The sequence below is a fragment of the Nanorana parkeri genome, unplaced genomic scaffold, assembly GCF_000935625.1.
Source record: "Nanorana parkeri isolate BGI_ZX_2015 unplaced genomic scaffold, ASM93562v1 scaffold103, whole genome shotgun sequence".
In the NCBI taxonomy this organism is placed as follows: Eukaryota; Metazoa; Chordata; class Amphibia; order Anura; family Dicroglossidae; genus Nanorana; species Nanorana parkeri.
Window position 1 is genome coordinate 1492096 of NW_017306371.1, and position 13434 is coordinate 1505529.

A 13434-nucleotide genomic window follows, 5' to 3' on the forward strand; every position below is an offset into this window, starting at 1 on the left:
ATGACTCCAGCCAATTAATTCAGAAATCAGATGACATTTTTTTTTGATGATGTATACACCCCTCCTAACATCAGTTGGATTTAGTGATCCACGATTTAACCATTTTTTTCTTTTCATAACATATTATTAGTTTTATGTTTGTGTAAGTAAAACTGGTAGCTTAATTTTTTAAATAATAGCAAACTAAGAATTACAACTGCAGTTAAAGCAAAAAGCCACTAGATGGCCTCAGTACACCCGCTGAAATGTGGAGCATTACAATCACACAAAGCAAGTTGTTTCAGATAAAATACAGGTACACTTTTACTGTGTTAAAAGGAACATCAGAGGAATAAAGTTTAAAAACGATGTTCTACGGCTGTAGGGGTCTTTAATTCCTTATTTAACCTATTCGGAGTCAGGCTATCCAGCATGTTCTGCTCTCACAGGACCTTTAAAATGTATCTTTAGGAATTCCTTTTGGGGAAAGATTTAAAAGGCTTTGTCAGTCCAATAACAATTCAGGATTTTCTTGCTGGATAGTGTGACTCAAATGGGTTAAAGTGATGTAAAACGCTATTTTTTAAAATTTATTTTTTATCCCTTTCTGCTGCAGGTGTCACCACTTACATTGCATGCAGCTTGTCCCACTATTAAAACGTTGCTTCCATCTTCTTTGGTAGGCTCCCATGATTGCTGCCCCACCTTTCAGTTTGCAGGGGGCTCCGTTTTCTTGTGAAGTCCTATGGAGACACCCAATTATTCCCAACACACAAAGGCTGCTGGAACAGACTGGACTGGGTGCCCATGCATGGTGGCGCATAGTAGCATGGAATGTAGTCCCAAGGAGTGGGTGTGCATGCACGGTGGCACATTACATCATCGCATGTAGTCCCGAGGAGGAGGGTCAGGGGGACTTTTAAAGAAGTGATGAGTGCGCGCTCCCAGTTGGAACCCAGAGGCATTAAAGATTCCAGTTGGATGTGTTTTTGAAATTCTTCTTCAAACGCATTTATTCTCCATTGTTCAACTGCTCCGTATCAGTAATTTAATGACAAAACATGCGAGGCTTTAGGGCTACTTTAAATGAGGACATGGAGATTCAAGCAATTATTTTTTTGGGGGGAAGGGGTTCCTTTTGTCTTTTTTATTGAAGTTCTTTTAAAAACTAACCTCTAAAATGAAGCTTAGCCTGCAAAAAAGATTATATAAAAAAAAGATTCATCTCCTGCTGCTTATTCCACCAATCACTTCTGCAGTCAAGATAAATTGGGCTCTGAAGCCAACACTTCTAATCTCCTGACCCCCCTTCTATGTTCTGTGGTTTCATCCGCAGACCCCAATGTAACTACAGGACATGTGCTGTAGGGGATGGCGGAAGGAACCACAGTGCACATTGGGGGACCAGGCCTGAAAGTGTGCTGGATGTTGAAGACCTTGCAACAACCTACTTTTTTAACCCAGCGTAATTCGGTGGTGCAGGCAGAGGGACAGGTCAATATTAATCATTTGCTTTTCATGGACTCCTGAGTTTAGTGTCACTTTAACATAGCAACAAATATTCCTTTACGTTGTATTTTATTTGTAGCAACTTACTTTGATTATTGAGTACCGCATTTCTGCAGGTGTGCTGAGGACATCTAGTGGTCCCTGGAAATTACTGCAAAAAATGATTTGCTATTTCTTTTGTCCTTTAACTAATAATGTTTGGAACTTTTCTTTGTGAAACAGTGGAGCATCGAATCTGTTTAGTTTTTTTTTAGGAAATGTGTATATGTAACACAATTCACAATCTATTTATTTATGTGCATTAAAGTGACATTAAACCCTCAGATTTTTTAACATAAAACAATAGTGTAATGTGTGCCTTACTGTAATCCATGGTAGTTTCCCTTCTCTTTGCTGCTCTTCCTTTTAAATCTGTATCTGTTCTCATGCTGGGCAGAACTTCTGTTTTGCAGCAGACTGCCTTGTCTCTGAAATGGATGCATGGTGTCTGTGTGTAGGTTCACAACCTGAGCCAGCACTACAGGAAGAGGCACTCAGCTGCAAAGGGAAGTTCTCCCCCAGCATAAGAAGATATGAGGATTTAAAAGGAAGAGCAGCAAAGAGAAGGGAAACTACCATGGATTACAGTAAGGCACACATTACAGTATTGGGTTATGTTAAAAAATCTGAGGGTTTAATGTCACTTTAAGTGCATTGATTTATATGTAAACCAAGTTAATTTATATTCAATAAATTAATGTATGAGAGGAGAGACACTTTGTAGGTCAAAGCTGGGCTGCAGCATGGCAGGGAGGTGTGGATGAGCTGCAGTCCCCCTGTAGAGTATAGCTAATCTAAATTCAGCTGTGTGTTCACAATGCAACAATTAGGTCTTTCATGTTAAATGTAAATGTAACCAACTGTTATATTTTTTTTTTTTTTTTTAAGTTTTCAATAATAGTTTGCAGAGTTGTAGGCACTATGAGGTGCACTATGTTGTTTTTATTTTTTATAGTAGTTTTACGTATTCCCTGGACATCATTCAGAATTGCAAGGATTGTCCAGCAGAACATCAGTAACGTATTCAGCGCCAGAGTGAGCACGCTCAGAGCTTGTGACCTATTTTCTGCCACTGGCTGTTTACATTCATTTACACCCACCTATTACTATGACTAGAACATCAGAAACAATCATATTTGTATATAAATCAGCCATCATTTATTGCTTCTGCTGGTTGTTCATTGTGGGAAGTAGTGCAGCACAGAAGTTGCTTCTTTAGTGCTACATTTTCCTTAGTGTGTATCTACAATTAGGTAATTTTGTAGAAAACAAAATACTCCCAAAGTATATTTAGTCAATAAGTAGAACTCCACCCAGAAGAGATTTTAGTAGCTTTGGAAAGAGGAGAAGAACCTCTGTCAGTTTTTATTGCAGCCTTTGTCTCTTTTGCGAAGATTAAAGACTATAACATGAACCAAACAGAGGTCTTAAATGAAAATATCAACTACTGTGAGATTCTGTGTATGCTCGTCTTTGACTGTTAAAATATAGCGAAATGTTAAAGCCATGTCAAAAATTAATTTGTTAACGGATCAGCAATACAAAGCTAATATTTAGTTATTTTTGGTAGATGCTGGATAGATAAACCGCCTGGCAATTTCTTATATCTCTCCGGCATTCCTCCCACCTGGCCCTCATTTGGAACCAAATCCCTCTGTCCCTCTTTTCTCCTCAATTGTCCCTCTTTGTGGTCTGATGTACTGATATCTATGAAACGGTTCTATTCAACTACCAGAAGTGTTATTCTGCACTAAAAACGTTATCTTATTTCTAATTATCTTTTATGCTATTTCGAAAATAATGGTTAAAAAAAAAAAAACAATTCTGGTTTAACCAATCATTGTTGGCATAATAATTCCTAATGTTCTGCATAACTAGGGGTTCTGGCAGGGGTGTGTCCATTGCCTAAATACAGTGGTACCTCGTTTCAGGAACGCTTCTGTTCACAAACAATTCGGTTTGCGAACAGGAAGTTCGGCAACATTTTGCTTCCTTCACGAACTCTGCATTAGGTGTCGAACACAACCGCAGCCATCTTCCCTGCTCTGACACATGGTCGTGGCTTCCTCTAGTTGAGACCATGGTCAGATCACAGTTTGATTCGGTGCACGACCAGAATGGTGGAACGAATTAAGTTAATGAACCGAGGTACCACTGTACATTGTGCTGGAATTTGTCCCTCTTTCTCATCTCAGAGAGTTGGGAGGTATGCTCTGGTGAGATCTCTGTGAGGTTGAGTTTCAAAGGTCTATGCACCAGCACACATGTGAGGGGTTCCTACTCTTCCTTTTGGATTCTTCTATTTGTTTTATGTCATAAAGAAAGCAATAGGAGAAACTCGAAGGCCAAGTCAATTGGGATCCTAAAAAAATCTTAGGTGGATGGCAAAAGAGTCAGGAATGAAGACATGGAGATCTAAGAATTACACAATCCATGATACACTGTATATAAGAAGCCAATGGGTAAGTCAGGCCACCAAACTCCATTTATAACTCAAATATCACTTTTGGGTTACCTTGACCTTTACATTTTGTAATATCAGAAAATAAGAGCTCAGTAAATCTACATTACAGCTTAAGATGAATCAGTTTGTTGTAGAATCCTATCTTGGGTTTATAATATTGGGTTACCTTTCTGTCGTTTAAACTATGAATGCGCTAGTACCTTGATTTGTACAATACTGCTGTGCAATCCCATAAATTAGAGGCAGGGTAAAAGCTGCACATCGCTTAAGATCTTCCTTATCAAGCTCCAGATTCCCTGGGATTATGTAGCATAACATTTTTAGCCTTGTAGCTTATTTTATCCCTTTTAACAATTCACCCTGTCACACGATATTAATGTGACAATGACACAGATGAGCTGGCTGATAAGCGTTATCTATCTGTTGCCTTGTAGCCCGAGGAAAGCCCGCAAGCATAATTCTTTCACAGCTTGATTACGCGATCCTGGAGACACTGCAGTCGAATTTAGGTTCTTCATCATTTTGTCACGTAATATAAAGTCATTTCAAAGCTTGACTTAGAATTAGAATTATCCTTACGTGGAGAGCGCATCAAAGTAAAACTGTGTTTGTAGCCTGCAACCGCCCTCGCTGTGCTTGAAACAAATTATTTTATGTTGCCTCTGCAGGAGTCTTGTGCACAATTATAGTTTTCTAATGTAATTTTGAAGCACATTACATGTAACAGACAGCTGTGTGTAAGGGCCGCTTTATCTACCTACAAAGACTTGCTGCTCTACATTTACACAAGTAATGCAGTGTCCCTGTTGCTCTGAAATCCTCTTTCTTTTTAAAATTGTACAATCCAAAGTACACCATCAAATCATTCTTTTCAGCATGTGATGAAATGTTTTGTGACCCTCTATCAATGTTTTCTTAAATGGGAATTTTAAAGGAATGTGTAGCTCGTTTGTATATAACAAGACATTAACAATCCCAATACAGAGGATATTTTATTATAGAGTCTCCCCTTTGAGAAGTAGAAGCCAACACTTAACAAGGCTGCTTGGTTTTAATCCAGCTGTCAATGACAGTCGGTATTCCCAGTGACAGTTGGGATCACTAATGCCAATCAGGAACAAATTAGAGTTTCCAAATCATGTGATGACTAGGACAGATATAGTTATTACATGCAGGCTAAAGGTTTCATTGACAAAAATGCAGTGTTCATCAGCAGTGCCATGCATTTAATGGTTTAAAAAATAATACATTTTAAAAAAATATAACAAAACAAAAAAGTAATTTGTCATTTATACCAAAGAAAAACTGTAAATAACAGGTCTATTCACAAAATGGTAAAGAGTTTGGAGGAGGCAGAAGAAGTGAACAATCTAGGCCAAAATAGCTGATTGGAAACATTCTCAAATTCAGATCACTTTCCAGTTCAGCTATTTTATCTTAGATTGTTCACTTCTCTTGTCTTCTCCAAACTCTTCACGTATATGTATACAAATTGGTCAGAGTTATTGTTAAGTTAGCTGACACATTCTTGCGCTGCTGAATTTGACCTTGGCATCTAGACATCAATGCCTCTAGTCATGAAAGGGTGAAGGTCACACCATATATGACTTAAAATACCATTCTAAGAATATTTTTTCTATTTTTAAAATGTGGTAAATATGAATTTCATAATTACAGTTCCAACCAGCATTTCATACTACAGGCTCCGGTTCCATGTTTAGCAGGCTGTCCTTATCCTTAACTGCTTCACTGAAAAAAGACAGTAGTAGGAGTCACTGATCCACCTCTCTTCCACTTCCTGTCTGCCTGATCACATGGTTCCATACAGACTTTTAGTTAGAGAGTGTGTTTGAAATCCCAACGTTTCTGCTGTGCTCTACAACAAGGGGGAAACAATGTGAACACTGCAGTAGTAAGCTACACTTTTCCCTACGTTTATGCAGCACAATATATTTTGAGATTTTTAATTTTCTCCGAGTTTGCAACACAGTGAACTCTAGGCAGATTAAAGAAAAAAAAACACCATTTGTTGATGTATTCATTTAAAACACAATAAAGTTATATATATACATAAAGTACAAGCCGTATACAGTATATATCATATCTATCCAAACTGTCCTCTATTCTTATCAACTCTTGTACAGCAGCACAGCTTGGGAGAGGGAGGGTCAGCATGACAAACCAATCAGTGCTTTGATGTGAGAACAGTACTGTCAGGCACTAAACAGGAGAGGGGAGCACACCAATCATCTTATCTATGCGCTGCTGCTCCCAGGGGCGGATCCAGAGCCTAGTCTCGGGAGGGGGGGGGGCACTGCCAGAAAATAAGCCCCCCCCCCATCTGTCTCTTCCACTGCTACTGTGCCACCCCTTTCCTCTCTCACTGTCACCAGTCAGCATGACCGGACTATCGGCCTTGCAATTTATGTTAACATTTTTTGGGGACAGATGGAGCTTTCTTTTGGAGGTATATAATCACCACGGGGGAAGGGGCGTTATTTTTTTTACAATATAATTAAAAAAGTACCGTAAATGTAAAAAAAAAAAAAGTTTCCCTACATGAGAGAGCAGAGTCTTGTAGGCCAAGTGAGTAGAGTTTTGTGAGGAGGAGCAGGTGGTCCATGGTGTCAAAAGCAGCAGAAAGGTCTAATAGCAAGAGTAAGGAATAGTGGCCATTGTGTTTAGCTGTTATTAAGTCATTAGTGAGTTTTAGGAGGGCGGTTTCAGTGGAGTGTAGGGGGCAAAAGCCGGACTGTAAGGGATCGAGAAGGTTGTTATCAGCGAGGTGGCGGCTCAGGCGGCTGTAGATAAGGAGTTCTATGAGTTTGGAGGTGAATGGCAGTAAGGAGATTGGCCTGAGATTGTTGAGGTCGGTAGGGTCCAATTATGGTGTTTTGGGTATTGGGGTGAGCAGGGCATGCTTTAGAGGGGAGGGAAAGATTCCAGTAGAGAGGGAGAGATTGAAAATGTGGGTAAGAGAGTGTAGGATAGAGTATGAAGGTGACCGAAGTAGTGGTGAGGGAACAGGGTCCAGGGGGCAAGTGGTGAAGTGGGTGTCAGAGAGAAGCTTTGTAACCTCCTCTGTGGTGACCGGGTCAAAAGAGGAGAGTGACAAGTGTGATGGAGGGTCTGGAACATGAATAGGGGAAGGTGGCTGCACAGTGGCGATCTGATCCCGAATTGTATCTATTTTGTTTTTTAAATGAGTGGCAATGTCCTGGGCAGTCAGCGAGTTATTAGGTGGTGGCGGTGGGGGACATAGTAGAGAGTTAAAAGTGTAAAAGAGTTGACGAGGTTTGGATGAGAGTGTGTTAATGAGGGTAACAAAATAAGTCTGTTTGGCAGCACGGAGGAAGGAATTATGTTTTAGGAGGGCAGCTTTATACAAGGTGAAATCTTGCAGGGATCTAGTTTTTCGCCACAATCGTTCAAGAGCGCGACTATGTCTTTTTAGATGTCTGGTTTCTTTTGTTTGCCACGGTTGTAGTGGACGTGGTCTAAGTCTGCGTGTAGTGAGGGGAGCCAAATTGTCTAGGGAGGATGAAAGTGAGCTGTTGAAGACAGAAATAGCCAGGTCAGGGCAGGACAGGGGTGAGATTTTGTCATAGCGGTAGTCAGTAGCAGAGTAGAGAAGAGAAGGGTCGAGGTGGCGAAGGTCCTTTGGTTAACTCTGTGACAGCTTAACAGCTGTATGTCCCGGCCGAGTGCGAGGATGTACTCCTGGTACGGTACCGCGGGTGGGAGCATCTCTAATGACACAATCTGTTGTGTTTCCTGGACCGGACTGTATTACTTACTTACACATCTAGGGACAACCACAATCCCGGCTGGCTGTTAGTCCGGTCCCTGCAGCCTCTCTCCTTCTCTGCTCCAATAATGGAATGTCCCTTGGCGTCCTCACATCCTAGACACTGTATTGGATGTGATGACTCACAGGGCCTTAGACCAACAGGAGCGGAGGGGGAGCAAATCTGCATGGACCAGTCTAGCAGCCAGCTGGACTTGAGGTTCAGGTAAGTATATCTTTGTTATCATTGTCCCTTGAAGAAAATTAGTACTTAACCCTTGCAGTGTGGGGGTAGCAGCACTGGAAGGGCTAAAACTATTCTGCCTAGAGCTCTTCTTTAATTACTGTATAGTGTAGAGCAGGGCCCCAAATTTCCACTCGCCCCCTCGCAATTTGCGAGTGAAAATTGAGTGGGGGTGAGTGGAAATGAAGCCATTGAGTCAGACACTCAGTCAGGGACCGAGTGCCCAACTCCCGGAGGGATCTTTGTTGACTTGCCCGTATACTGCTGCTGCTCACAGCTGTGCATCTTCCCATATTAAAGATGGCCGCATGGCGGCAGCCATCTTTACTAAGGTCTGTTCTTGTATCCTAGTGACAGCATAACTTCCTGCCTGCGCACTGAGGATTATGGGAGCTGTAGTTTCACTTTTACAGAGCCACCGTGAGAGCAGTGGGTGAGTGTGTCACGTAGGGTGTATTAGATTAGGCTTTATTGCTGCGGTGTGTCCCCTGGTCTGTCCCAGGGTTCTATCATCCCATGTCCTGTGTGTTGTGCTGTGGCTGTATGTGTAATGCTATGTGCATTGTGCTGTGGCTGTATGTGTAATGTCCTGTGCGTTTTGCTGTGGCAGTATGTGCAATGTCCTGTGCGTTGTGCTGTGGCTGTATGTGTGTATGTGTAATGTCCTGTGCATGTGCTGTGGTTGTATGTGTAATCTCCTGTGCTTTGTAATGTGGTTGTATGTCTAATGTAATGTGGCCCGTGCGTTGTGCAGATGTGCATTGTGCAAGTGTGCCCTGTGCCCTGTGTGTGTTTGTGTTATGCAGGGCAACTAGTGGCTAGTAACTTTTAAGGCCTGGATAGTAGCTCATGACCTGAAATTTTGAGCCCTGGTGTAGAGGGTAGAGGTGCACTGAAATGGAATTTTCTGACCAAAACCGGAAAAAATAAATTCTAACCTTTTTAAATATATTTTTATTTATTATTTATTTTTATTTTATTTATTTTTATGAAATATTTTTATTTTTTACTTTACTGTCAGGGGCTCTGGGAAATATTGGGGGTCTAAACAGACTCCGGATATTTCCCTTTTAAAATAGAAAAAGAGATTGAGGACTCGGAGTCCTCAATCTCTTTTTCTGCTGCCCCTTTTATGAATGAATGGGAATCCTCTATACTGAGTGTTCCTGTTCATTCATAACTTGTGGAGCACTTCCTGTCCATTCAAAATTGGGGGCACAGTACACATATTGTGTCCTCAATTATTTACAATCGCTGAATGCTTGTAACTGCTCTCCATTCTGACACAGGAGGCAGAGCCGGTGGTGCGGGAGGAAAGCTCGGTCTCCTGTGACAGCTCACGGCTGTCTCCTCCCCCACACTGCTTTCCATCCTGATCTGTCACAGGAGGCAGAGCCGGTGGTGTGGGAGGAAAGCTCGGTCTCCTTTGACAGCCTACTCCTCCCCCGCACCTCCAGCTCAGCCTCCGGTGACAGCTCACGGCTGTCTCCTCCCCCAGGGAGGGGAGTCACAGGAGGCCGAGGTGTGGTAAAGCTCAGCCTCCTGTGACACACCGCTCACAGCGCTCTCATCCCCTCCCCACTCGGCCTCCTGACAGCTTCTCACCTCCCCACTGGGCGATGCTCTCTGTCAGAGAAATCACGGGTGCACTGCATTTTTGGGCCGAAAGATGGTACTTTCTGCATTTTGCCCAAAGTGCCATTTTCGCCCGATATGTTTCAGCGTTCAAAATTTTGGTGCATCCCTAGTACAGAGAGATCCAGGACCTGATTGTGGTGTCTGGCAGAGGTATATGGATTACACAACAGGAAGTGAGAGGAAATCTCATCAGAGTTCAGGATATTTTTACCCTCAATTCCTGTTCTCAAATTTTGAAATGTTCCCTCCCAGTGACCAGACAGGGACGCAGACAACAATAAAAACCTGTCCAGTGTTTTAACTCCACCCCATGCTATCCAAAACTAAAAAAAAAGAAGAAAAAGCGGGGTTGGCTTTATATATACCTTAATAACTGTGTGTGCACGCATCACCTTTTATCAGGTTTCAATTTGCATGCTCCTCCAAGACAATGCCAAGGCCTGTGGCTAGGTAGCTTATGCATTGTATTGTGGAAAAGGAAGGCGGTCCTCTCAACTGCATGAAAATGGAGAAACTGCAGAAACCTGCAGGAGGTGATGATATGAGTTTCTGCTGCAACAATTCTGTGCTTTCAAGTTATGGTGCTGTAGTTGTCATACGTTTGTTACCATTATGTTTCCTTTAAAGTGCTCCTGTGTATTGCCATGCAGCAGGTTCACTTTTATTCCCTCCCTACCCAGTTGCACATGGAATGGTTTTGTTCCTTGTTGCATTCTGCCATTGGGAGTGAACAAATACAGCTCTGTGTAAGTTACATGTGTCTCACGTCAAAGCTTACAAAGGGCCGATGACCTACCAGTCCCCATTTAACAGCACTGGGCCCATCTCCAAGGCCCAGCACCCAGTCACATCATTGAATGAGTCATATGCTCTTCAATACTCAGTATTTTCTTTGCTCTAGGCAGAATGGAGCTGTGGAAGAAAGGTTTCAGCTGCTTGGAAAAAGCTTTCTTCAAAGAAGTCCTGTCACTTTGTGGATTTTGTTAAACATCCTACACAAGAACACTGTTTATATATACTTGCCTCTCCAGCCTCCCGATCCTGGAATCTTTCCATCCAAAAAAATCTTCACAAACTGCATCCACAACCATGCACTGTGGTTCCATTTGCCGTCACCACAGGACAAAGAGTGACGTTGGGGGCCAGCAGGATGGAACCACAGCAAGGGGAGAACAGAAATCTGACACATCTTTTAAGAATGTCGAATGTGAAGATTCTTTGGGCAGCTTGGCTCTACAAAAGAGCGAAGATTCCAGGAACGGGAGTGGTGGGACAGGTGAGCATAAACAATGTTCTTTTGGAGGACTTTTCTTTTAAAAAGAGTCAGTCTAAGCATTACAATAAATAATATTTGTATACACAAGGCATCAGGAGGTCATTTTAAATTTCAATTCACAAGAAACTGTTTTTTTTCTGCTTGCTCTAAGAGAACGAATTATATTCTTAGCGTACACTAAGCCAAAGGACCCCTTTTATCTCCTGAATCTCTGTGCATGTAAATGTTTATAAAGCAGCAACCGACTCTTCTTAGTTTAGACTCTGCTAATCATTAGTGAAGAGCTGCTTTAAAGTGTAACATAGTGACAGAAATACAACAGGACCATCCCAAACTTTTCCAACAAAGCAAGTAGTAACATAAACAATATGAACTGCTGTGATAGTGAAGCACAGCTCTGGGGAAAAAGAGCTAAATACACATCTGAATACATAAACGTGAACTGATCTACCGACCAAATACTGCTAATTCTGTTCAGCCACACGTTTCATTCACATTCCTATCTCACTATGTATAGCCAGAGGGTGACAGCACTATTCAGAGCTTACAGCTCTTCCTCCAGCCTGCTTATTGAACTGAAAATGTCCATCACCACCCTAGTGAGGTCCTATCTACTCTTCCTGCCCTGTAAGACCTCATTTACATGGGCATGTGATTTTATGAATTTATATGCGTTTATAAGACATTTGTAAACACTTATAAATCCATGTACTACTAAGATACACCTATGATAAAAAATATAGGCCTTTCATTTCTTTGTAAGTGGGCAAACTTATATAATCTGCAGGGGATCAAATAATTATTTTCCTCACTGTAATTGTAAATGGAGCCTCAGGGACAGTTATGTACACAATGCTGCAAACGCTGAGTGTATCAATTTGATCTTGTAATAGTAAAGCAGAACTTTGGTTACAAATTGTATTAACTCTTGCAGTGGGGCTACCACTGCACTGCAAGGGTTAACTTATCGTTTTTGCCTAGTGGAAAAAAAGTTATACGTACCTGATCCTCTGAGATGGCCAGCTCTTAGACCAGTCCCTGGAGCCTCTCTCCCCCTCCTCTGCAGCGGTCTAAGGATCCTGGAGTCATCCCGACCGATACACTTTGTATAGGATGTGAGTATGCTGAGGGGCATTCCATTGCTGCAGTGGAGGAGGAGACAGGCTGGAGGGAGCACTGTCACGGGGGAAGACACAGGTAAGTTTAAACCGCTGTTAAAGCGTTTTTTGTTTTTTTTTAAACACTTTTTGCATATATCTACTGCTTGCTAGCAGTAGATATATGTAAAAAAAAAAAAGCTGAGGGTTTAGAAACCCTTTTTAATAAGTCTAAACACATGTAAACACCGGGACATTCAAACAAAGGAGATCTTGATCTGGGAAGTATAAGGCTTATTCATACTTCCCAGATCAGCATTATTCCACTGTACAATGCTGTCATCCTTACATGTTTCAAGCACTGAGAAGAAGAACAGGAAGTGTTAGTCCTCATTTACATGATCCTCCTGCGTTTACTTTATTTTAAAGAAGAGCTATTAAAAGATGAACCCTTGCAATGTAGGGTCTAAAACAGAAAAGATATAATCACCTGATCCTCGCTCTGTCTGTGGAATGTCCTTTAGTGTCTTCACATGTAATAGACTGTATAGATGTGATGACGTCACGGATCATTAGAGCGCTGGAGCCCAGGGGAAAAGAGGCTGTGGGGATCGGTCTAGCAGCCAGGTGGAAATGAGGATCAGGGGAGTATATCTTTTTTGTTGTAGACCCTAGACCAAAACAAGCACTTAACCCTTTCAGTGCGGGGATAGCCCCGCTGCAATGGTTATCTTTTTAATGGCCCGGAGTTCTTTAATCCAGGAGACCGGTGTGAATAGGGACTAACACTTCCTGCTGCACTCTGCAGTGCCTGAAACATACAGTATGAGGATGGCAGCATTGTACAGTGCCATAGCACCTTCTAAAAATAGATAGTAATGATCAAAGTTGTATTAAAAACTACATTGTCATCTTTTTAAATGAATAAATTACATGAAAAGAATCTGCATCCAACGGCAGCAACTGATTTATTTGTATAAACTTTTCTAGGTCTTGAAGAAAGAAGAGAAGGCCAGCAGAAAAGGAAATCTCGGTGAAAATAATCTCACCAAATCAACATCGACTGCAAAGAAGTGATTGGCATCAGGGATAATGGGGGATGAGGCAAAGAATGTAACATACAGAACCTTTGCAGCATCAAAATCACTGATATTAACTGAGCTCACTGATAAATTGCTATCCACAGCCCTGATGTCATGTCTTCCATGTTGAGGCAACAGAAATGTCTGCTTTCTGGTGTTTCTTATACGCAAGGCTCAGGCAAAGTTTATTTTTTCTCCAAAATTCCCATTTCAGTTCCAGAATTTATTGGTATAAATAAAAAATATGTTATGGAAAAACATGTTATTTCTGCTCTGTGTACTTGTGTATGTGAGGCTCAATACTATTGTAAGATCCCCA

General features: G+C 41.6%; 1 protein-coding gene across 1 annotated transcript in view; it reads left to right on the plus strand.

The window, feature by feature from the left end:
• CCDC114 (coiled-coil domain containing 114) overlaps positions 1–13147 on the plus strand; it is a 103965-nt gene extending 90818 nt beyond the window's left edge. The window contains exon 15 of the mRNA XM_018552963.1: positions 13024–13147. Coding sequence (XP_018408465.1) covers positions 13024–13110 — 87 coding nt within the window. The 3' untranslated portion in view covers positions 13111–13147. The remainder of the gene's footprint in view (positions 1–13023) is intronic.
• Positions 13148–13434: the final 287 nt, after the last annotated feature.